The sequence below is a fragment of the Zingiber officinale genome, chromosome 7B (genome assembly GCF_018446385.1).
Source record: "Zingiber officinale cultivar Zhangliang chromosome 7B, Zo_v1.1, whole genome shotgun sequence".
Classification (NCBI taxonomy): domain Eukaryota; kingdom Viridiplantae; phylum Streptophyta; class Magnoliopsida; order Zingiberales; family Zingiberaceae; genus Zingiber; species Zingiber officinale.
Genome location: NC_055999.1, coordinates 107743117 through 107769465, shown reverse-complemented (window position 1 = coordinate 107769465; position 26349 = coordinate 107743117). Strand labels below are relative to the sequence as shown.

The following is a 26349-nucleotide window of genomic DNA, read 5'->3' as shown; positions in this document are numbered from 1 at the left end:
TCTATAAAGGACTAAACTGTCACATTTTTTTTAATTTAAAATTATTTCATAGAGTTATTCATGTAAACTTTATTTTTATGTGAAAATTTTATCATGTTCTCTATCTAAGAAAATATTTTCAAAAATTTTTGACCATTAGTGAATTTTCTATAAATTATTTATCCAAATACAAACTCTTAATATAAAAAATTCTTAAAAATTTATTTCAAAAAAAAAAATCTATGCCAAGCTACTTGTTATAATATATACTCAAAAAAATTTTCAAGATTTTTCAAGCTTAAAAACTATTTTTAAGATTTTTTTCAAAAATACATCCATGTGTAGAAAATATTTTATTTCTGCTTAAATTAATTTGATAATTTAGTAAAAAAAAAATTACAACCTTGGTTATATTTGTTTTACTGCTATAAAAATTTTAAGAAATTTTCTATGATTAAAAATATTTTTTAAATTTATTTTTTTTCAAAAATAGTTTATAAATTATAAAAATCTAATTTTTTAAACTTTAAACTTAATATATTTTTTTTTGAATAATAATCACATTATTTTTATCCCTTAGACTCAATTTTAATTTTATTTCAAGTTATTTTCATAACATACCTCATTTTTAATGTGATCAAAGTGAGAGATTTAGTCTAGAGAAGGGCACATTTTTAAAAAATTATGTACTTGTAATTTTTTTTGTTGTTAATTGATTTTTATTTATCCTAACTTAACTTGGGGTTGCTCACATCAAAAAGAGAAATTATAAGTATATCGTAATAGTTTTGATGTGATCAATCAAGTGAAGTTAGGTCTTGTTATATTTTGATGTCCTGTGTCTGAGTGTGCAAGAACTTAGGAGCATAGGAGGTCGAGCAAAAGACGCAGCTAGCGAAAAGGACGACACAGGAGAGAGTTGACGATCTCGATGCGTTCGAGGGACGAGGTGCTGCGGAAGAGTACGTTAGCGGACGAGAAGGAGGTGTGCGGCGTTCCTGAGGGACGAGAAGTCGGAGTGGAAGGTTGTTCGAGAAAGCCGGAAAATATGTTCGGGTGAGCCTATTCTGAATGACCGAAATCACCTAAGCGAGCGGAACCGAAGCGGAAGATCCGGACGGAAAGTCAACTTCAAGTTGACTGGAGTTCGGGTGCCCAGATCGGCTTAGTCCAGCAGGGGCGCCTTGGCTACGTGCCCGAAACCCTTCCAGGCGCCAATACCAGATATTTCATCCAGATCTGTTATGACGTGGATAAGATTTTATCATGTCCAGACACTTGGAACTTTTTCAGGCGCCCCAATCAAGACTATAAATATAGCTCTGATCCTAGTAGCAAAACACAACACTTGTAAATGTTCTACTTTTAGTTTAGGTTTGTAATTGAGTGTTTTAACTGCTGTAAGAGACTTCTCCGTCCGAAGGAGACTTTAGTGGGGTTTCAAACGTCTTGGATTAGCAATCTTCTGATTGCAAAACCAAGTAAAATCTATGCGTCTCTTTCTCTAGTTAATTTGCTTGTTACTTTTTTTGTACAAGTGTTTATGTTAATAAAGCTATAAGTCAAGAAAGATGTTCGTCTTTATTCACCCCCCTCTAACCGGCCACAAGGGACCAACAGAACCTCTTGATATAGGCTCTCAGTGCCTCCTTGGGCCATTGCTTCAGAGTGAACAAGTTAACATTCATCTTCCGGTAACGGCGACTGCTAGTGAAGTGATATAGAAACGCCACCCGAAAGCCCTTGAAGTTGCGGATTAATCCGATCGGCAAGCACCTAAACCACCTCTGTGCCGATCCAGAGAAAGTGGTGAGAAAGACCCGGCACTTCACCCCATCGGTATACTGATGGAGCATGGTCGTGTTATCAAATATGGTCAGATGATCCTCCGGGTTGGTCGTCCCATTGTACTCTCCGATCGTCAATGGAGTGTAATGGCATGGTAGTAGGTCGTCTAGGATCCCTTGCGAGAATTGCCTGTTGATATGTTTTGGGGCATCATCGACCTTTGGTGCCTTTCCCTTCCATTCGTCCCGGATAGGTGCATCGCCCAATGAAGATCTTTGCTCTTTATCCGCCCGGCCTTGTTCGTCCGAAAGGGTATGGAATAACGGTCGGTGAAAGGGGATCGATGCATTCAACACATCCTCGTATGTGGCGATCGACTTCTTGTTCTGCCTCCGAACGGATATATTTTTCGGTCGGTCTCTGTATCTGGCCTGTTGTATCGCTGCTGACACTGTGGGTTCCTTTACTTGGCACTCGATCATCGCCTGCTACTGTTGCTCCATAATCTTGGCTGCTCGGGCTTGTATCAGCATGTCTAATTCCTCCTTTGTCAATGTCACCGTCGTGAATCATCCAGCATCCTCCATCTCCACGTCTCATACACAGGTTATGTTCCCACAAACGACGTCAATATGATCCTGTCCGAAAACGGTGAAAAAGACTAGATGAGGATGTGATTCCTTGGTTGACCGCGCGAAGACTCTGCTTCAATATGCAACATAAGAAACGCCAATACCGATCCAAGGAAGAGGTCCCGGTGCTGGCCCTCCGATGCTCAAGTCAGTCACCGGCATAGTAGAAAGATGACGGAGTAATCCAGTAGCGCTGAGAGCACAAGCACAAATAACAAATATCACATATATCCTCCGATGCATAGACCCTCTTTTATAATAATACTACAGCAGGCGACGTGCATGTTTCTCAAGATGCGAACAAATTTTCCCGACTGTCCTATGAAAAGACCTGTCAGGAAAGTGTACACCATATCTTAACAAGATATGCAAATCCCTGATATGATAGTGGAAGCTTCCGTCGTACGATTTACCTGTTGACCATGCCCTATTGTCAGCGGCATTATCTTCCAGAGGAATACTACAAGATATGGAAGGGGTCCCGCTGTTTAGCCAAGCCGGGGAGCCGTTCGACCGGAATTCCTCTCCTGGTCAATCTCAGTTGCTCTATTCCGTAGTATCTCGGTTTGACATATTACTTCTTACCCGACCGGACAGATGACTTCGGTCGACATAACATTCACTAGGTCAATTATGAACATATGATGTTCTTTCCGTAGTAACATTGGCCGAATAAGCAATCAGCTCATATAAGCTACTTGGCCGATCAAACCCTTCATGTCCAATTGGTAATTGACGTGTACTTCCGCTCGACCACCTTTAGTGGGTCCGTTAGTCAAAGACCACCTTTAATGGGTCCGTTAATTCTCTGACTGGATCATCTTAACTTTGACCTCTACGTCGACTACTAATCCCATCTTTAACTTATACTTGATAGGTGTCTTTTACCACCGTATCAGATTATGTACCTACTGATTGGTCGGTCTACAAAATCATTAAATTATTTTTAATGATAAAACAAAAGAGCTTCTTTTATTTTATATAAGAATGCTCTGTTTAAAAAATATATATATGAAAAGAATATTTGATGAATTTTTAAAAAATATTTATAATCTTGACGAGGGGTGACCTTCCTTAGATTGCTTGGCTCATCAGATAAATTTAAAAGCATAAATGGCTCCTCGACTAACTACCAAGGAATAAATTTTACATCCCATTAAAAAAAAAAAGTTACTCTGCTAGAATACCTTGCCGTAGAACCATGTCCAGGGGCATGAATTTTCGACTGCCAACATCATTTGAACTTCTTGGTCCGATCCCTTTGTAATAAAAAAAACTGATTGCGCCGAAATATACGGTTTTTTCAAACAATATTAGTATTTGAGCTAAAATAAAAATTATAATTCAAACCTAACCTTTAATTAAATTAATTTTTAATATTAAAAATATAACTCTTGAGAAACACACAATAAAGTGTCAAAAGAGACAAGTTACACAACTAGACCCGCAGAATGCTATGCTGGATCTGATCCCCTCATGTATTTCTGATATGTAATATATATATTAAAAGGCCAAGAGTACAATAATTGAATATTAAAAGCTAGTCAGGTAATCCAATGGGGGCATAATAAATATTGTCAAAGTGTTAGATCATAATCCACTCCTATACATGGATCTCTATACTCCTATAGATTGTTTTTTTCTGTTCTAACTGTCCCTCGCAAAATAATAATAATAATAATAATACTATTTCTAGTCCTTCCTACAAAATGAATCAAAAAGACAAAACTAGATGTCCACCTCTATAGAAATGCAGGGAGACTCATAGTATCTCTCATGTATAGTAAAAAGACAAAATTAGATGTCCACCTCTATAGAAATGCATGGAGACTCATAGTATCTCTTATGTATACTCATATATGTATAGTCAATCTCTAATCCTAGTCCATACCTCCATAATAAATGAACATCTAAAAAATAAATGCTTCTATATTGTTAACTCCGGTCAACAAAAAGTATAGTGTCGATTCTACAAATAGTCTTACATGTCTCTCGTAGGAAGACGTCTTTGTGTCAACATCCAAATATCCAAAATGTAAATTATATGACTAGACTGAATAAGTGAATATAGGACTCACACACCGTCTATACCCATGACTTCTTAAGACTCATGTAAGCCTAGGGATTGTGGTCCATGGGATCACGTCGGGCACAAGGTAACCAATGAACTTGAACTTCATTGCTTGTTGTAAATTACAAAACTCGTATACATATACAACTAGATTGAATAATCCAAATAAATAAAAACTAAAATGACAAAAGAATTGGGGGTTCATATGAGCCACGAGAAGGAGAAACAAAAGGATGCTTGTCATGTACAAGTGCATTAGGCTACAACAAATTGACTAAGAGACGGGAGTAGTTTTTTTCTCTATGTACGTAAAAAATTGATCCTTATCCTATTATAAATTTATTATTTTATAATAGATAAACAAAGTGAGAAAAGGATGTACAATCCATTCTTTCAGAGAAAAGAAGAGAAAGGGGACTATTTTGGCTCAAGAATAAAGGACTGACTGACTAATAAACCAGAGGCAATTCCACCCCACAAACACCCTGTCCTCGTCCCAAAAACCCTGTCCTCGTCCCCACAAGAACACATGATAGCTCTCTTACCTCTTACACTGGCCTAAGCTCATTCTATAATCACAATTGTGATAGAGATACCTAAAGTGTGTGTTATAAATGCATTAAATTGAATAGGGAATTAATGGTTCCAAAGATATGAGAAAGAAATTAAACAATTAATTCAGAACAAATGTCTTATTGCATGTAAAATATATACTGAATTTGATGAATTATGTTGAAATTTAGTACCGTCATCAGGATCTAAGGCCCTTCGCCGGCGCCTCCACCACATCCTCTCAGTGTGCTCCTCAAGGAGGAAGAAGAAGATGAAGACATTGATAGGTTCAGCCCCATTGCATTGTAGTCGGAGACGCTGTCCTGGAGGCTTAGCAATAGCTGTTGATTGGTGCTGAAGCTCATCGACGGCTTCGACGCCGGAACAAAGGGTGGGTCGGCCTCCCCGTTGAGCATTTGCACGGCATTCCTCATCGCTGGCCTCATCATGGAGTCCGGGTTCGAGCAGGCTAAACCGACCAGTAGCATTCTCCTCATCTCTCCCTCGTCGAATTCACCTTCCAATCGGGGATCGACCGCTTCCAGTATCCTCCCGTCGCCGTGCAAACCCCACACCCATTCGACCAAGTTGCTGCACCTCCTGGTGCTGCTTCCGGCGCCGCCTATGATGCGGTGGTTATCGTTGTCACTGTCGATGGGACGACGGCCGCACGCCACTTCGAGGGCAACCGCACCGAAGCTGAAGACATCGGTCTTCTCGGTTGCGCGGCCTGTGAGGAGGTACTCCGGTGCGAGGTAACCCATCGTTCCGGCCGTTACGGTGGCGTCCGGCGACTTGTCGTGCTCGACTTGGCGAGCAAGGCCGAAGTCGCCGAGCCGAGCGTGGTAGCCCTCGTCGAGCATCACATTGCTCGATTTGACGTCGCGGTGGATCACTTGGCGATCGAACTCGCGATGGAGGTAGGCGAGCGCGGATGCTACTCCGATTAGTATCTTTCTGCGATGTCGCCATCCTAAAGGCGCCGCCTTTGGATCGAACAGAGCCTTGTCGAGACTCCCATGGATCATGTAGTCGTAGACCAGGAGGATTTCGCCCATCTCGTGGCACCAACCTTGTAGACGGACCAAATTCCGGTGCCGGAGGCCGGCTATGATGGAAAGCTCTGAGAGGAATTCTGCTCGCGCCTGCTGGTCGCTAGCGTGGCTGCCATTTTGGATGCATCTTTTGACGGCGACCATTTCTCCCGTCTCAGGGATTATCCCTTTGTAGACGGTACCAAAGGCACCATGGCCAATGATGCGATCTGGATCGAAGTTCCGGGTTGCTATGAGGAGCATTCTGTAGCAGAAATTCCTCGGATTGTTCACCATCTCGGAAGTCGCAGCCAAGCTCTCCCATTTCTTAGGAGACTTGGACCTCCGGGTGAATACCCAGAATCCAACGCCGACAACAGCCGCTGCGAAGACGAACGCGCCGGCCGTAGCCACCCCGGCGACAGCAGCGGGGCCCTGACGACACAACCCGTTGCTCTGGCACGGCGAACCTGACGATGACCTCACTGTGCCAATGATTGGTCCTTCGGCATCAGTCGGCACAGGGGCAGAAGCAGAGAGGGAGAACGGCGGCGGAGGAACTGAGAAGGGAAAGATGGGAATCGCGGGCGGCGGCGGAAGAGAGGCCGGTGTTGAAGGCGGCGGGGCAGCATCAATCGAAGGCAAGGAGAAGCTCCACCACTCGACACTGTGGATCTCTGTGCTCCCTTGAGTGGATCCAGAGAAGCCGACGTAAGCAAATTCGTTCAAATACTTGCCGAGATCCACCTCGAAGGAGAGTAGGGGAAAGGCGGGGCGAAGAGTGGAGTAGGAGACGAATACCTCGAGCAGCCCTTCCGCAGCAGCGCCATGGTACTCGATCCACGCGTTGACGAGGTCTCCACCCTTGAGATCAATCGCGGCCGAGTCCAGGTCGGCGGCCCGCGCCGACACTAAGCTTCCGAGGTCAACACCGACGTGGTTCGCATTTATGTCCTCGAACTCAACGTCCATGTGGGTATCGAACTCGACGGCGACGACGGAGGCCTTGCCTCCCTCACTGGCGTTGAAGAGGCCAAGGAACCCGCCGGCGTCGCCGAGGGAGTCGTCGTCGGGAGCGAGGAGAAAGGCCAGGCCACCGCCGTCAGAGGACGGGTTGAGATCCGCGACGGAGAAAGAGAAAAACGTTGAGAACGGGAGGGCGAGTCGAGTGTCGGGGTGGCGGACGCGGACGGGCTCCGCGTAGAGGGCGCGGCCGGTGCTGGAGTTGGGGACGGGGAGTTCGCGCGATAGGCGGATGCTGTTGTTCTTCAGGTGCGCGTCGCCGATCAGCTTGAGGCTCCCCAATGTAAGCGATCGGAAGTTGAACATCACCGCCTCGCCGCCTCTGCCCCTCCCCGCGGCCACCAGAAGCACGACCACCGGAAGCAAAGCGAGCAGTCTCCGGATCGGCATTATGGGCGGCTACTCGACGAGCATAGCTTCATCAGAAGGTGAGAGAAGCCCGCGGAAGAAGAAGCTCGGAGAAAGGGAAAGCCTTGCGGGGAAAGGTGAGTGGTGGAAGTGGAGAGAACACAGAAGGGAGAGGACAGGAAAGGAAGGGAAGTGGGAAAAGGAAGGGGCGTCGCAGACAGGGGAGACGGTGCAAGTGAGCGCAGGCACCGACATGTGTCCCTCGAGCAACGGTAAGAGTGTGGAAGGTGGTCGGCTAATGCCTGATTGAGCTGGATCACAGACTAATTAAAAAAACGTGACGTAGGACGTGTGGGGCCATTGAATGCGACCTTGGAAATTGCGACACGGAAATGGAGACGTTCGGTTCGAACTCCGATGGCGACTGGTTCGAGTTCGACCCCTGACCATCAAGTTCCGGCCGGCCGCGGTTTTACTCGATCGACCGTTGCCTTGTTTCCGCTCACATCGATGTCAATTATTGAACACGTGCATGTTAAAATATACCGTAATATCAAATGAGTCCTGTAGATTTTCAAATTGACAAAAACACACCTACAATTTTAGTATTTATCGAAAGCATACTTAATTATGTGTTTTTTTTTTCTATTCTACCTCTTGATAATTTTTTTTCTTCGTTTTTCCTCTGCACGTAACCTCTTTTCTCTTTCTTTTTATCTCTTTTCATGTGTTTCTATTTTGCATATATACATAAAATGCAGGTATAATATACAAATCGTATCAAATTCATAATGTTTTTTTAGGATTTAACTAATATTTCGATAATATTTTAACACATTAGGAGAGTTAAAATAAATAATGAAATGTATCATTGGAGTTTTTGCAGCTTCAGAAATTTATATGATCTGAAATAATTACAATCTAAACTCTCTAGGTTGATCAATAAATTTTAATCGAAATCATTGATATATAAATTTGATTGGACTCATTAAAATCTTGTCAATTTTTGAGGTTATAAGGAATCTAACGGTGGTGATGCCTATTGCGATTTTGAGTTTTTATTTTCTCGTAGTTGAATTGAAGTGAAGTAAACCAATGGTCAATTTCCCATGAGATTCAAAAAAAGATTACAATGCCTGTCCCAAATAGCTTGATTTTGATTATTACCTAATTCATCTATCCGAACCAAAAAAATCAAGCCTTTTTAGAAATTATAAAGAATGAAGACTTAATCAATCGACCATCGAGCCTTTCTTTGTAGAAGGCAAAAGGTAGGTTATAACTCTTCCTTTTGACCTTCAGTTAAATAGAAAATGACTTCAATGGTCATCTTATAGTGAGGATGGTCCTCTTATATTGTGGATGAGTCTTGACAATCTCCTATTATAGTATAAAAACAAGTATGATTTGGGTTTGATATGGAACCATATCAGACCTATTAGGCTGATTCTTTTAATAATATTTAACATCTCTAGAGAATCCGAAATAAGTAATAGAGGATACTCTTGGACTTCTTACAATATTAGAAATCAACAAGATCGAAAATGGATCTAAGCAGATTTGTCCAGGTCTATCAATGAATTTCAGTTAAAACTCATTGATCGACCAAGATATGTCTGATTGGACTCATTTCAGGTCATGTGAATTTATGAGATTACAAGGAGTCTAATCATTTCTTCCATTGTTTATTTCGACTTTTCTAGAGGTGTTAAGATATTATCAGAAAAATCAACCCAACGTGAACCTATTATAAATTGTGGGTTTGATATGGTTCCATATTAGGCCCACGTTGGACCCGATATGATATCACATTGGATTGATTTTTTAAATCATATTTTAACACCTCTAGAGATGCCGAAATAGGTAATAGAGGGCATCGTTGGACTCCTTACAATCTCAAAAATTCATAGGACCTGAAATGGGTCTAATCGGACGTGCCTAGGTCCATCAGTAAATTTCGATCAAAATCCACTTATCAACCTAGATAGGTTATATTAGATCCATTTCAGGTTATGTGGATTTTTGAGATTACAAGGAGTCCAACGATGCCCTTCATTACTTATTTCAACTTCTCTAGATGTGTTAAAATATTATCGTAAGAATCAACCCAATGTGGATCTAATATGGAACTATATAAGATCCAACATGGACATGATAAACTATATCAGACCTATGATTTATATCAGACGCACGTTAGGCTAATTCTTTCGATAATATTTTAATACTTTTGGAGAAGCCAAAATAAGTAATGAAGGATACCGTTAGACTTCTTGAAGCATTAGAAATCCACATAAACTAAAATGAGTCTAATTGGATTTGTCTAGGTTCATCAGTATGTTTCGATTAAAACCTATTGATAGATTTAGAAATCTCATATTACAACTATTTTAGGTTCTATGAATTTCTGAGGTTGTAAGGAGTCCAACGGTGTCCTCCATTGTCGAAATAAGATGTTAAAATATTATTAAAAGAATCAATTAAATCCTAAACATTGTGAGCCTAATATGATTTATATATCGATCCACGCTATACATGTATGCATGCAAAAGGAAAAAGAAAGAGAAGAAAGGTGTGGAAAAAGAAAAGATGTTATATGCATAAGAGAGATATAAGAGAAAAAAATAATAGAGAAAGAGAAAGAGAAAAAGTTAGGAGTAGAACGAGAAGAACACAATATAATTAAATGCGTCATTTGATAAATACTAAAGTAACATGTACTTTTTAGTCAATTCAAAAATATGTACATGGCCTTTCATAAATTATCGTAAAATACAAAAAATCTTAAAATTTCAATTTATATCCTCAATTTAAATAAATGCGAATATTTTTCATCTGATTAATCTCTTTCGCAAGGGGGTGGGGCGGGGACGTGTTTGTCATCCCCATCCTTGTCCGCGAATTTCATCCCCATCCCCATCCCTACTTTTTTGAGTTCGGAAAATCTTCGAACCCGAACCACCGAGGATCAAATCGTCATCCCATCCCCCATCCCCACTTTCATCCCTAAATTAATTTTATATTATTATTATTTACTATTAATAATAATAATAATTTTATTATTATATTTTAATTTTTTTAATATTAATATTATTATTATTTTTTAAAAAATTATTATTATTATTTGATACGGTAATGAGATTAGGACAGGTGGAAGGGAGGGTATTTTCGTCATTTGACATGTTAAGGGTTTGAGTTTTTAAGGAGTAGGCACTGTTCATGTGGGGGGAGAGGAGGAGGCTGACGTTTGGTTTACTTTGACGTCGCGACACCAGGAAGAAGAGGGTGTTGGATTGTGACGCAAGTGAAGGGGGGGGTGAGTCACGTGGTTTTCAAAATGCTTCTTTTTTGTTTTAAAAACAGGAGTACGCAGCGAAAAGTAAATAAGAAAATACCAGAAAAACATGAGCGGTTTTTACTTGGTTCGGAGCCTTCGGCGACTCCTACTCCAAGGCACAGGTCTCGCGGACCTATCGATGTGCAATCTACTAAAAACCTCTTCTGGTACCCCCGGAAGAGATAATCGAGTACAAGAAAAGTTAGGCCAAGTGCAACACCCTGCACTTGCCCTTTTATAGTAATTAAGTACAAAAAGAAATTTTACCAACACTTTAATAATAGAAATGACAGCGCTTTGTGTTGATGTCTATTTGTCGAGTGTGATCGGAACTCCTCGGAGTAGTCGTTGGGCTCAGCAGCTTCTCAACAGAGTCGCAACATGAACTGGGAGCAGTCAGAAGCTCAAATGTGCGCGCAGTAGCTCATATGTAGTTATTTTTTTAATGCACACTCGAGACTGTCTTATAAAAAGCTTGGAGAGCGCCTTCCATAATCATGGAAGGTGCCTCCAATGAGGCAAAATCAATCCCGATCACTTCGGTGCATATCCAAGACTTTGGCCAAAGTTTATCCAGCTAAAGGCGCCTTCCATATAGCCATGGAAGGTACCTTCTATGAACAGTACCGTGACGCCTTCCATAGCCATGGAAGGCGCCTTTGGGTACTATTCACCAGAAGGTAGATTTGCTTTCTTACCCGGTAAAGATGTGTTAGTCCAAATAACTTCCAAGACAAGTGTCAGCACAAATATAGACAAATAATAAAAAGAGTAATTAGCTCCTGTCCTTCCAGAACTAGGAACTAGTCAAGGTCTCAGCTTAGGGGTCCCAAATGGACATAAACTGGACTGACACCTACTGTCCCTCAACTGGGGCACGTCCTCACAGTCACTCTTCTCCAGTGACTTACCTTTACTTACCTTTTGTCAGACACCCGGTCAGGCCGTCGACCATTGTAGACTTCGTGCCAGCTATCCGGTCGACCCGTCGATTTAGTTGAACTTCCCTGCAACACTAAGTTAGCACAATAGATAAAATGGTAAGGTAAAATAGTGTTAACAGAATTCAAAATTTGCTGGTCCGGTCGACCGCGGCCACATATAACCTAGGGTTATATCCCCCCTAGGGTTGTCTACCTTCACTCACTAGGACTTCCATTGCCTGGCTTCACTCACCAGGACTTCCTCCACCTAACTTCACTCACTAGGGTCTGACTTCACTCACTAGGGCTTTCGCTACCTAGCTTCACTCACTAGGGCATGACTTCACTCACCAGGACTTCCACCACCTAGTTTCACTCACTAGGGTCCGACTTCACTCATCAGGAGTTCCATTACCTATCTTCACTCACTAGAGCCCGATTTCACTCACTAGGACTTCCACTTTGCCTAACCTTTGGTTAGGACTTACCTTTGCTAGTCATCTAGTCCTGACTAGACTTCTCTCTCCCAAACATCAAGTCCTGTTTGGATCAACCCTTGGTCAAGTTAACCAAACTTAGGTATATTGTCAAATATCGAAACTCTAGAAGTTGATTGCACCAACAGAGGGGTTTTCAACCGCCACCACGAGGGAGACAAGAGGGGTCCTTGGAGGGGATTTGGGGTCGCCGCCACCACGGCCTGGGCTGTAAGATGCACTTCGCCGCCTCACACACACCACGCGGCTAGTGCCGCTTATCCCCCAGCGCTAGCGCCACCCTCTCATCGCCTTCGCCCTTGGCCAGACGCCACCACCTCCTACGACCGTCACCTCTGGATAGCGAGACCTCTGCTCTTCTATCCCTTCTCCTCCTCTTTGATCCAGGTCGCAGCTGGCTGAGACACGTCGCCGCCATGAGGGATGCATGCCATGTTCTCCTCCCTTGCCAGCCGCTACCACCGTCGGTCAAGCATGCCGCTGGCCTGCCTCCAGTCCATTGCGCAGACCGCGCTGCTCTTCTCCTCTTCTCGCATCTGCACGCTGCCTCTCATGCACGAGGCAGCCGCCACGCTACCTTCCTCCGACACAGCCACACGCAGGGACTAGAGCAGCCCTTCCCTTTCTCCCTCGCGTGTCACATCTTCGCCGGCAAGTCGCTACACAGTCTGACATTGAGGATGTCACTGTTGCGCTCTACGGCTATTGCCTTCACGCCACAGTCGACCACTCCCTTCACGCCGTAGTTGGCAGGCGCCAAATTTGAGATCCCGCTTATTCAGTGCAGATTCCTCGCCGTCGTATGCTTCTGGCCCGTGCGCCGCGATCTTGTTCTGACTGTCACACCTTCCAGCTTGCGTGTGGTCATTTCCGGCCTTTGAGCTGATATGGGGTTCCGATCTTCGTGTCGTTATTATATTCCGGCCTATGTGCCATTATCATAGCCCGACCTTGGTGCCGATGTCATCTCTCGATATGTGTGTCGCTGTCAGGTTCCGATCCACATGTTGTCTGTCGGATCCATGCGCGTCCGACTTTGGGTTGCCACCCCCAGATCCAGCTCCTTTTATGGCTCATGTTCACCCACTCTTTCGGGTCATGACGACTCGTTTAGCATTGCAACTAGCTCACCGATCCATCCGAGGGTGCCTCATTCGACCAAGGTACGTCACCGTACTCATTATTTATTCATTTTATTGCTCTACTATTATTCAACTGCTTATATATTTTTGGAACATGCCTCGAGCATCGGGATATCAGGGATCGGGGTAACCCGGTCGCTGGCTACAGGTAGCGTTGACTAGAGGGCTTCTGACGACTCAGTCAACATGGGAGACAGCTCATCACCTCTCTTCACTCCGGGTCATGCGGTTAACATTTTAGCCACATCAACAGTTCCATCTTCTCAGATTCTTGACAGGATTATTATTATTATTATTATTTTAGAACAGGTTCGGGGATGAGGACAATATCCCCATATCGGCTCCGAATCCACTCCATCCCTGAAAAAAAATCCTTGAATCCATCTCTATCTCCGAATAAATTAGAGATCTCCATTCCCATTTTAAATTTTTCCCATAAAATCTGTACCCACGGAGAATATTACTATCCCTATTCCTTCCCACTCTCCTCGCCCTTAGTGCAAATGGTCAAGACATGGGGGAGGTTATGCTCGGTCACGCCGAGTTTCGACCCCAAGACCTCATGTGGCAACACCCCATGCCTTAACCATCGCACCGTCCTGAGGGGACCTGCTCTTTGCTAAACAAACTTATATATATATTCATTTAATATATAATTAATTAAATAAATAAATTTAAATAAGAGCAATGATATGCTCAAGGAAAAAAGCTCAAGGAAAAATTTAAAAATAGATACTGATCCTGTCCGAATGCTGAACCAACGGACGTTGGGCATGGGGCGCTCTCCGACTGTTGACGTGGATCTTCGACTGGTAACACGCAGCTCCGGCGAACCTGCACAGAAGTCGGGCCGGGAAGGGGTTCCTGGCGGCGACCCTCCGACGCTCAAGTCAGGCGAAGCTCAAGAGAGAAAAAGTGACTCCAGAACTCGTAGAAAGCGTACCTCCGACGAAGAATGAGGGCCTTTATATAGGGCAGTGAAGAAGTGAGTGTACACCTACCGAGGTGTACACGTGTCCATGGCCCATAACCCAGTAAGGGTTTGTCAATGAGCTTCCCTAACCCATACTGCTACAGTCTCAGCATGTCCTCGATGGGACAGCGGAATCCTCTGTCACAAGATTTGGAGCATGGCCTACACATGAAACATACCTGCTGTCAGAAAAAGACCTCCTTTGTCCTTTTCCCCTTCGCTCCAGATCTAGCGTTCGGGCGGACAGCTCCCTAAACATCCGGCCGGACATATGCGGTGGTTTACTTGGGGAGGTTCCCCACCACGTGCTTTGTGGAGACTATTAGCAGTGTTACCTTATGGCTTTGGCCGAGCGTACAGTCCGCTCGGCCCTGCGACCTTTTCCACTGAGCGCCGGAACCCTAATTTCGATAGGGCGCCTTTAACCATCAGCCGAACATCGTCCAGTCGGCCAGCCGATCGGACCCATCCCTCCGGACGTTCGATTCCACCGGACGGCCGGTCGGCCATCCGGTCGGGCCCGACCCTTTCCGGATGGACAACTGCCGCTTTGACTTCCACGTGGCGTTGACTCCACAGGGCTTGGTCCCCTGTTCTCACTACCGGATCAGATACATAAAGTCATGACCCACTATTCTACTTTTTGTGAGTCCCATCACTTTATATATCTATTTTTAATTTTTTTTTCCTTGAATATATCATTCTTCCATACCAATTGAGCTCTCGGGAATCACTTTTATCATATTTTACAAATTGAGTTATAATGGGCGTTGCGTCTCCGTCAAGTTCTCCGTCACCGCTATCGTGACCGTCACTTCTGTTCTCATATAAAATGGCTTCCTATCCACCCTACATTCCCTCGCTCTCCCAGATCCATCCCTTTTCCCTCCTCGATTTCATCCGCCACTTCGCTTCCTTCCTCTCCGTCCCAGATCCGATCGAATCATCAGCTCTTCCTTCCCCTGTACGGATCTCGTCGGCCGCCGATCGACAACGAACTCCCCAATTGGAGAGCCCACTTGGATCGGAACCCTGAGCCCTCCCCGCGCATGCCAGCGTAGATCCGGATGAGGAGAAGCAGCAGCGGCGGCGGGGAAGACGACCCGGAGGCGGCCAAGATGAGCGCAAGGGCAGTGGCGGTGTCGCCATCGCCAGCCAACGAGAGGTTCTTCACCCTCGGGCTCGTCGCCGCTTGGTACGCCTCCAACATCGGGGTGCTCCTTCTCAACAAGTACCTGCTCAGCAACTACGGGTTCAAGTACCCGATCTTCCTCACCTTGTGCCACATGATGGCTTGCTCCCTTCTCAGCTACGTCGCCATCGCCTGGTTCAAGATCGTGCCGATGCAGTCCATACGGTCGCGCATCCAGTTCCTCAAGATCAGCGCTCTCAGCCTCGTCTTCTGCGGTTCAGTGGTCAGCGGCAATATCTCCCTCCGCTACCTTCCTGTCTCTTTCAACCAGGCCGTTGGCGCCACCACTCCCTTCTTCACGGCTGTGTTTGCTTACCTCATGACTCTCCGGAAAGAATCGTGGCTCACGTACATTACCCTCGTGCCCGTCGTTACCGGTGTTATTATCGCTAGTGGGGTGAGTGCTCCGCTTTGCTGTTTATTTGGTTGCATTCACTTTTGCTCTAAATTTAACTACACTTCACAATTCCTGTAATATGTTCTATCTATACTCTCTAAGCATATAAATTTAGAAAAAAGGGGTTTCTGACAACGCCCATTCAGATATGCGGTTCATCTGAGAGATGTCCCCGGTTCCCAAGAATGCTCGGGTCATCTATATATTATATTATTTATCTACCAGCAGATACATAGATGTCAATGAGGAGATAAAAAACGAAGTCAGTTTCGTGATTTAGATCTTTGAATCTGATGGGGACTCCACCTCCTTGTCACTGTGATAAGTTTCTGGTGTAAAGTTAGCTGAATACGCTTATATTGATGATCAGTCATCTCGCCGCATCTCCTTTTGGTTCCTCTTAAAACAATTGCTTTGGAAATAACATGAAACAAATAGATTAGTCTTAGTTGAGATGGAAGGAAGTTAACAGCATAATTGAGTCAAGTAGCCATGTGTTTGTTATGCTTTGATTCTCTGTTGGTGTTTGAAGCAATCAGGAAGATTGAAGGGGAAAAAAGGGGAATAAGGGTAATTGTTATTATTTTTCAACTAGACATTACATCAATAGATAGAAGATACAAAATACCGAAATAGGAACAAATAAAAGAAAGGAAACATAAAAAATAAAAATGACTAAAATCAGAGATTCTTTCCTGATTTTATACAATCAATATTTCAAAGATTTTCTAATTTTATACAATCAGGATCTCCTAATTTTCCAACACTCCCTCTCAAGTTGGTGCATAAATATTAATCATGCCCAACTTGCATATTAACTGTTCAAAATTGACTCTTGCAAGTCCCTTTGTCAGGATGTCAGCTATTTGTTGATTAGAAGGTACAAATGGGTCCTGCTTCAATTTTTTTCCTTTATAAAATGTCAATCAATCTCAATGTGTTTCGTTCTATGTTGAACAGGATTATGAGCAATGCTTATTGTGGCCTTATTATCACAATATAACTTCAATGGAAGTTCTATTGGTTTCTTGAGCTCTTCAAGTAGTCTGTATATCCACAACACTTCACAAACTCCCTGAGCCATTGCTCTAAACTCAACTTCTGCACTACTTTTGGCTACATCATTTTGTTTCTTGCTTCTCCATGTAACTAGGTTTCCCCATACAAAGGTATAGTATCTTGAAGTAGATCTCTTGCCATTAACCGATCCTACACAATCCACATCAATAAACACATCAACACATCTTTGATTAGTGTTTTTGAAAATTAGACATTTTCCAGAAGTAGTCTTCAAATATCTTAGAATTCTATAAACAACCTCAACATGTTCTTCAAATGGTGCATGCATGAATTGACTCACAACACTGACTGAAAAAACAATGTTCGGTTGAGTATGAGATAGATAAATTAGTTTCCCAACTAACCTTTGGTATCTACTGGTATCAACAGGAACACTTTCTTTTTCTCAAAGTCTTATATTAGGATCCATGAGAGTCTCTACGGGTCTGCAACCACTCATTCCTGTTTCCTCCAAGAGATCAAGAATATACTTCCGTTGAGAGGCAACAATACCTTCTCTAGAGTGAGCGACTTCCATACCAAGGAAATACCTTAATGTTCCCAAATCCTTGATCTCAAATTCAACTGCTAGGCTTTTCTTCAACTCTTTCCATTTCAATCACATCATTACCTGTGAGAATAATATTATCAACATGCACTATTAGTACAACAATCTTTCCTTCGGTGGAAAATTTTAAGATAATGTATGATCTGTTTGTTCTTAAGTGTATCCTTGTTTCTTGACTGATTGAGTAAATTTCTCAAACTAAGCTCTTAGAGATTGCTTGAGACCATATAAAGACTTTCTTAATTTACACACCTTTGAGCCAAATTTCTCCTCAAAGCCCAGTGGACTATTTATGTACACCTCTTCTAAAAGACCATTGAGGAAGGCATTTTTTACATCTAATTACAGCAAAGGCCAGTCTAGATTAGCAACAATAAATAAAAGTACTCTCACCGTATTTAGTTTTCCAACGGGAGCAAATGTCTCATAGTAATCAACATTATAGGTTTGAGTGAACCCTTTGGCCACCAATCTAGCCTTATATCTCTCCATCCATCTGAGTTATACTTCACAGTGACAACTCACTTATATCCCATAGTGTTTTTCCATGATGGTAGTGTAACAATCTTCCAAGTATTATTCTTCTCAAGAGCTCTCATCTCCTTAAGCATAGCTTCCTTCCACTTTGGAAGTTGTAGGACCTCCTGTATATTTTTAAGAATGTTTACACAGGATAATTGAGAACAAAAAGTGACAAGAGATGAAGACAACTTTGAATATGACACAACCTTTGATATAGGATGTTTGGTACAAAAATCTATCACCTTTTTGAAGAGCTATTGGTATGTCAGACTCATATTAACTATCATACCTTGGAAGAGAATTATTAGTACTAGAATGAAGATTCTCCCTCGGCTTAGAATCATGGCTATGCTGTAGAGATGATTCATCTTTCCCTTTCTGATGATTATTTCTCAAGTAGACGATTCCCTTCCAAGTTTGTTCCCCTTCCTGGAATCTATTACTTGCTTGACATATCATGTTGTGGCATTGTACTAGGTTTTTCACAATTTTGTTTTTTAGATTATTGATTGCCAAATGTAGGTATGGATTAAGTAGAAACATTACTCATTATAAGAGGAGTTTCAAAGAACGATCCTGGGCCATTTGTTGTTTGTGTAGAGCTAGTAGGTTCAAACTCAAATATATCACAAAAACATATCATTAAAGTTAGTAAATGAATCTTCCCTTGAACTCTCCCCCTGAAGATGAATGCTCTTAAAAAACGTTGTGTTTCAAAAAATGTGTCATCCATTGTCACAATTTTTTTTTTATATTGGATCATAACACTTATAACCTTTTTGCATAGGGGAGTAACCCACAAAGACACATTTCTTGCCTTTGGCTCAAGTTTTCTCGTTATCCTATGCTCATGAACAAAAGTTGTGCAACCAAATATTTTTAATGGTAAATTAGCCGAAAGACGAATAGTGGAAAAACATGTGTATTGAATGGAGTCTTATATTGTAGAACTTTAAATAACATACTATTAATTAAATATGCAGCAGTTAAAATAGCTCCACCTCACAAATATTTTGGTACTTTGGTTGAAAAAGAATGCTTAGCTACCCCCAGGAGGTGTTTATTTTTTTTCCCAGCAATACCATTTGTTGAGGTGTATGTATACACGAACTGTGATGAACTATCCCCTTTTCAAGGAAAAAATTTCCTAAGATCATGTTAAAATATTCCCTATCATGGTTTAAAATCTCGACCTGTGCTGAGTTTTCGGTCCTGGACCAGTACAATATAGTTTCGGTATCGTATCGCACCGTGCCGATATAGTTTCGGTATTTTTTAAATATATAATATATTAATTAAAAATAAAATATTTAACACAAATATTTAAAATCTAAAAATAATCAGGAAATAAATATGAAAATAGATAAATAAAAAAAATATTATATTTTTTTAGAATTAAAATAAATTAATTAAATAATTTTATTAGGGTTTAATAAAGTCTCTTTATATTATTCCTATCATATCTAGGAGTTGATTAAAATAATTTACCTAAATTTTAATTAAAAAAACCCACCCACCCAGCAGACTGGTTGCATGAGAAAGTCGCGTGACAACGCGGCGGTTCAGGCGACTCCGGCTCGGCCACGGGGGTCGCGTGATCCCTCCGTGGTGGACGCGGGGGTTGTGCGCCCCCTCCGTAGCTGTCGCGCTACAGATGCGGGGGTCGCGGGTTCACACAATGCCTCTTGTTGCCACGGGGCTTGGTATCGAGGTCGTGCCGGTGCAGGTTGACAGGCGGAACGAGAAGTTTCGCCCGTTTCGACTGGTTCAGCATGATATTTTAATCCATGCTCCCTATTGCCACTTCTAAAAATCTGTATATTAGTTTGAAATTGAGTCTGCACCATATTGAAAAAATTTTTAAAGATTGATTTTTTTTTAATAAATACACCCAGCAAAGTCGAGTATGATCATCACTAAATGTGATAAGCCATTTTTTATTAGAGGGTGTGTTTATCTTATTAGGACCTCAAACATCATTGTGAATTATAATGAACGGTTTTGATGGCTTGTATGGTTGTGAAGGGAAGAATGTGCGATGGTGTTTTGCAATCTCACATTTTTCACACTAAAACAATAATGGATCTTTATTATGAAACAATTTAGGAAACAACTGCTTTAAGTATCAAAAACTAGGATGTCCTAATTTAAAATGTCACAACATAATATTACAATTCAAGATTCAAAGTAGGAACCTCTTAATTGAGATTGTTTTCTTGATTTAGATCCATCTTCAAGGAAGTAGTCCTCTACTTTGTTTATCACTGCCAATCATCCTCCCCGAGGTCAAATCCTGGAATACACAGTGAGATGCAAAGAAATTAGCTTGATAATTTTGATCATGGACCAATTTACAGACAGATAAAAGGTTATAGGAAAACTTTGGAACATGAAGAACATCATTTAGAGTGAGCATAGGTGATACTATAATAGAACCTTTTCCTACAATGGCTGAAAGAGAGTCATCTGCGATCTTAATTTTTTGGTTACCTGCACAGGGTCTATATGAAGAGAAAAGGTTTGACATTCCTGTCGTATGATCAGTTGCACTTGAGTCAATGATCCAAGCGCGATTAGAATTGACAATAAAGAAGATTGTTGTCATGCAATTATCTTTTTGAGCTATTGAACAAGAATGGTTTTTCTGAGACTCAAGGAGTTTGTACAGTTGGTTTATTTTTTCCTTGGAAAGGAAGTACACTAGGAGTATATTGGTCCTCTTGATCTGAGATAATAGTCTGAAGTGCACGACCTTTACTATCAATTCTTTTCTTCTAATTTTTTGGCTTCCCATGGATTTTCCCACATGTGCCATAAGCGTTTATAATGGTGGCATCATTATTTTCCAAAACTCTTGCCATTTTTCTTCGCTTCCTCTTAAAAACCTTTAGTAACAAGGGCAGAACTTTCCAAACCTAAGTTAGTAGAGACTGAGGCAGATTTATTAAGCATAACAGTTTGTCGAGCTTCTTCTCTTCGTACTTCTGAAAATACTTCACGGATAGTTGGTAGAGGTGTCTTTCCTAAGATTCGACCCCTTCATCTAGATCCTTTTTTAGTCCCGCCAAGAAAATTAACACTCAATCATTCTCTTGCTGTTTCATAAAATGAACACTATCATCAACACAATTCCAAATATTATCATAGCATAGATCTAGTTCTTGCCACAACGTTATCAACTCATTGTAGTAGGAAGTCACATCACATTCCCTTGCTTCGCTTGCCATAGCCTTGATTTTAGGCTAAAAATTGGCGAAGAGTTTTCTAAATCCGAATAAGTGTCTCTAGCTGTCTCCCACACCTTTTTGGTTGTAGGTAGGAACATAAATGACTTTCTGATAGGGTGCTCCATGGAATTGACTAACTATGCAATAAGCAGTGAATCTTCAAATTTCCATGCTTTAAATCTGGAGTCTCCAATAGCTAGTTTTATCACTTCTCCGGTAACATATCCAAGTTTACCTTTCCTTTCTAACACCAGGCGCACAGTTTGTGACCATTCTATGTAATTCTTCCCATTAAAACACTTAATATTAACTTAGAGTGAATTAGAGGATGTCTCCATCGAACCATTGAAAGATATCAGTGGGTTTAAATTTGAGTTGACAACAGTCTTCCATGGATGTTGATTTGCCATGGAAAAATAACCTAGATCGAACCTAGGGCTTTGATACCATGAAGAAAACCAAGAAGATTGATGAGAGAAAAAACGGAAAGAAGAGGAATTGTTATTATTTTTCAACTAGACATTACATCAATAAATAGAAGATACAAAATACTGCAATAGGAACAAATAAAAGAAAGGAAACATAAGAAATGAAAATTACTAAAATCAGAGATTATTTCCTGATTTTCAAAGATTCTTTCCTGATTTTATGCAATCCATATCTAAAAGATTATTTCCTGATCTCCTAATTTTCCAACAGTATTCTTTTCTAATTTGATAGTATTCTGTTCACCATTCATGTATTTTATGCTCATGCAAATGATTTCCTAAACATATCAACCCGTATTCTTGCAGTCTTCTTTTGAAAGAAAAAATTGTATAAAAGATGTGAATATTTACAGTTTATTGGTTCAACTTTATAGGGGGAGCCAAGCTTTCATTTGTTTGGTTTTATTATGTGCATTGGTGCCACTGCTGCTAGGGCACTTAAGTCAGTGTTGCAAGGAATATTGATGTCCTCTGAAGGGTGAGTTATAGTCACTTGTAAATTTATTAAAAATGATATTATACCTTCTTATCAGCTCTTAATGTTCAGGGAGAAGTTGAACTCTATGAATCTGCTTTTATATATGGCTCCAATAGCAGTTGTTTTTCTACTTCCAGCAACCCTTATAATGGAGGAAAATGTGGTTGGCATTACATTGGCACTTGCTAGAAAAGACTTCAACGTTATATGGTATCTGCTGATCAATTCTTCATTAGCCTATTTTGTTAACTTGACCAATTTCCTGGTCACCAAGCATACCAGTGCTTTGACACTCCAGGTATGCTTTGTTGAAAGTTGAAACATTGCTCGCGCTGCTTTATTCCTTACTTATTTCATGAAAGTGCATATTGCATAACTTTTAAGCTGTTATAGATTTATTACTGTTATTGAAATAAGTTTTTAGAATTTTATTTTCAAAGACATTGGAAATTTTGAATGTCTACTAATCTGCTCAATTGAGCAAACTCCATTGCCAACTGTCAACCAATTCAGCAACTAGGGAATAAGCTCTACCAGAGGAACCAAGGTTCAATTGTAACTATCTAACCAAATTAGTATGTAAGACAGTTTTTCAAAGCAAATTTTAACTGAACTTTTAATTTCTCATGTTTACTCCAGTAGTTGCTTCTTGATATATTATGCTTTCTTGATATGACTCTAATACTGTGAATGCAAAAATCAAGTTTACAGACTTAAGTATGCACCCAAAATTCTTCCATCCTTATTTCTTGATTTTTATCAAGCCTCGAAGACATGTTTCATGAGTTACATAACATTCCTGGCTCATGGATTCCTTGTAGGTTCTAGGAAATGCAAAAGGAGCTGTGGCAGTAGTCATCTCAATCTTAATATTCAAGAACCCAGTCTCCTTTACAGGTATGGCAGGGTACACACTTACGGTCATTGGAGTAATCCTCTACAGTGAGTCCAAGAAGCGTAACAAGGGAAGTTAGTTCAAGGACTCAGTAAGCTCTTCGGCTCGTCTAATCATTATTTCTTCATCAAACAACCCAATAATTTTACAGAATCAAACAGATGCACTCCCTCTCTTTCATTTGCCACCATGTCGAATAGTTGTGTAGACGGAGCTATTTCTTGTACCGTGTATTAATAATTTCATTAGTCAGCATTCGTTCTGGGCCTTACTCATGTCACTGGTTGTAGACAAATAGGTTCAGTAGAGAATTCATTCTTTGGAAGTCTTTATTCCATTTATAACTTCAGACTGAACATTTTGTTGATACAAATGAATATCTTTTATTCGATCGAGTTGTTTCATAATAGATACAGTTCATGATTGTTATGCAAAGTTCATGCTTTTGCTTTAGACAATAGTTAACAATGATTATTATGGAAGATTTACAATAATGATAGAAGTATATCAATCTCTAGAGTTAATCAGAAACTCAATTGGAGAATGGAGCCAAAGTAGGCAGAGTAGTCCGATTGAGTTGTACTTGGAGTTCAGCTGAGTTGAATTGGCTTGGAACTCAAGTTCGATAGCAAAGAAGACGTGGGTTAATGGTGGAACGAGGTTGAAGTCATATGAAGAGTGTTTGTATGACGATGCACCGTCACATGTTATCGAATTAACAAAAGATCCTAGTAAATGTAACATACACTTCTTCATATGACTTATTGCTCACTGTCTATATAAAAATCTTATAGATATGGTAGCAAAAGGTGGAATTTGTCGTCCCAGCGGTTTCACATGATCGGCCCTACGATCTTATGTGAGGAGGTAAATCGGAAAGCTGTACTTAGTCAATGCGGAGGAGGGTTTTTTTCCTCGACTTTGTCGAGATTCGAATCCTTGTCTTATGGTAGTAATTCTGTTCCCCGGGGATAAAAAAAATCTTATAAATATGCTCATTGAAACTATCATCGTAATAGTAAAAATTAATTAGGCTCATCTCACACATTTCTCATAATCCGTTTCTAAGTTATTTAAAAAGAGAAAAATTACGGGGTCAATTTATAGTTAACCATCAAGTTGATTAGAAGTGGGAGGAGTTTTTTTCTCCAAGGATATATGCATGTGGAAAATTAATTTCTTATCTCATTATAGAAGATAAATTATCTTCTTGTAAGTAATTAATTGGCCATCCCCTAGGGACTTATTAAATGATCATGCATATATACAATTTAATAGCAGTATTATAAAGTGATTGTTTTACCTCCAACAATTAGACTCATTCTAAGAGCATCCATATTTAAAGATTTTACTCTAAAATTTTGATAAGATAGTTAAAAAACTTTTACATCAGCTATCCTATCCATTCCCTAAATTTAGATTTGATGAATAATAATTCTCTAAGTTTAGAGAATGAAACCTCTACCCTAAAAATAAAATAATATTTCTTTTTAATCTCTCTCCTTTCACTCAATCTTTTCAATCTCTCTCTTTCCACTCATTCCATAAATATAATAATAAAAAAAAAAAGAGAAGAAAATAATAAAAAATTAAGGATGATGGAAATTTTAGGGTAGTTGATGTAGTGTGTTGTGAAAAGTGATTGTCTAAATTTAATAAAGTGAGTCATTTATCTTAAATTTTAGATATAGTAATAAGGAAACTGATGTGGATGCATGCTCTAATATGAAATACATGGACATCGATACTAATTAAAGGCATCTCTAATAGTTAAACCTCATCATAAGTTTTTTTGTAATTTTCAATATGTCATATCAATGCCACATCAAAAGTGAAAAAATCTATTATTCTCTCCACAATCAAAAAAACCTCCATACAACTTTTTTGTGAGTCCTACATTACAAATCACACATCTTTATTTATTATTTTTTCATTTAATATCTCTATATAATTTTTATTTAATGTTTTATTTAATTCTCATTTAATTTATTTGTAATTTTTAATTAATAAATTAATAAACTTATGATTTTTAATTTAATTTAATTTATAATTTTTATTTAATATTTAATTAACTTATGAATTTTAATTTAATTATAGTCATTTGTATTTTTTTTAATTTATCAAATATATTTATTTCCAAAAGAAAAGTGTATAATTTAATTATTAAATAAAATAATTAATGGGTTTAAAAAGTCAAATATGTAATATTAATTTTTCAATGATTAATGACTGCATCTTCAAGAGAAAAAAACAGATTTAAAAAATCAAACTTGCTCTTAAAATAAAACCCTCAAAGCTTATCTTCCCACTCATTAGAATTTTTTTTGTTTTACAAATCTTTTAAAAAGTTTGTATTGGAGATGCTATAAGCATAAATTATTACTTCTTTGAGAATCACAAAATAACATAAAATAATATAAAAATATAGAAGTTTTAGTTAAGTATTTTTAAGTAAAAAAAAATGATATCGCTCCTTTTGAGTGATTTAGTATTGTCAATTTTATGATAAAATATAGATAGATAAATTATGAAAAAGGACATTTTGTTTTAGCATAATTAAATTCATAAATTAATTGAATTAATTTAAAATTAATTGAATTAATTTAAAATTAATTTAATGTTGACTAATTGAAACGAATTTTTATTAAAATTGAATTAATCGAATCGATTATTTCGATTAATACTGAATTAATTGAATTTGTTTAAAAAATAATAAAAAATTTATATAAAATTAATACTAAATTAATCGAAATGTTTATCCTTAAGTAAAGTAATCTTTTGTACGGAGAACCATAAGCGATGTAATATCGTTGGTCTCACAAGAAGTATTTTACTCCAGCGTAATCATTCTTTATATGGAAAGATCATGCACTCAACCAAAAATTTTTATATTCAATAAAAATTGATCCAAAGATCTATTCAAATAGATACCAACTGTCTCCTACAACAGTTAATAATAGAAAGAGGACGTGAGAAAGTACAATTATCAAAATACCTTTAAAATACAAGTTTTCTAGAAATATCTCTTAAACTTTCTTAATACTTTTAAATATCCAAAGTATGCATATTGGGATCGTATGCTATACAGGGGGTAAAATATACTTTATTTTGAATTAGAACGGTTAATTTGGGATATTTTGACGAATTTTAATATAAACTTCTCAAATTGCCCTTATTTTTTTATTAAAAATATATAATATAAAATTTCCCTTCCCCCTCTCGGCCTC

General features: G+C 39.7%; 2 protein-coding genes across 2 annotated transcripts; one reads left to right on the top strand and one right to left on the bottom strand.

Annotated features, from left to right (window-relative positions):
* Positions 1–5074: 5074 nt before the first annotated feature.
* LOC122006790 (L-type lectin-domain containing receptor kinase VIII.1-like) lies at positions 5075–7679 on the bottom strand. The gene has a single exon (XM_042562410.1). It carries the CDS (start codon positions 7467–7469, stop codon positions 5229–5231), a length of 2241 nt encoding a protein of 746 aa, XP_042418344.1. The 5' UTR covers positions 7470–7679; the 3' UTR covers positions 5075–5228.
* A 7484-nt stretch (positions 7680–15163) lies between these two features.
* On the top strand, positions 15164–23513 carry LOC122006788 (probable sugar phosphate/phosphate translocator At3g11320). Its single transcript, XM_042562409.1, has 4 exons — positions 15164–15885; positions 22124–22227; positions 22297–22525; positions 23049–23513. The coding sequence occupies exons 1-4, from the start codon at positions 15364–15366 to the stop codon at positions 23199–23201; spliced, it is 1008 nt and encodes a 335-aa protein (XP_042418343.1). The 5' UTR covers positions 15164–15363; the 3' UTR covers positions 23202–23513.
* The last annotated feature ends 2836 nt before the right edge of the window (positions 23514–26349 follow it).

Bases quoted from the DNA above. Each gene is read 5' to 3' on its own strand.
- LOC122006788 (XM_042562409.1), top strand. From the start codon at position 15,364: ATGAGGAGAAGCAGCAGCGGCGGCGGGGAAGACGACCCGGAGGCGGCC. The intron at 22,228-22,296 runs GTGAGTTATAGT...CTTAATGTTCAG, and splicing joins ATATTGATGTCCTCTGAAGG to GGAGAAGTTGAACTCTATGA. The intron at 22,526-23,048 runs GTATGCTTTGTT...GATTCCTTGTAG, and splicing joins CCAGTGCTTTGACACTCCAG to GTTCTAGGAAATGCAAAAGG.
- LOC122006790 (XM_042562410.1), bottom strand. From the start codon at position 7,469: ATGCCGATCCGGAGACTGCTCGCTTTGCTTCCGGTGGTCGTGCTTCTG.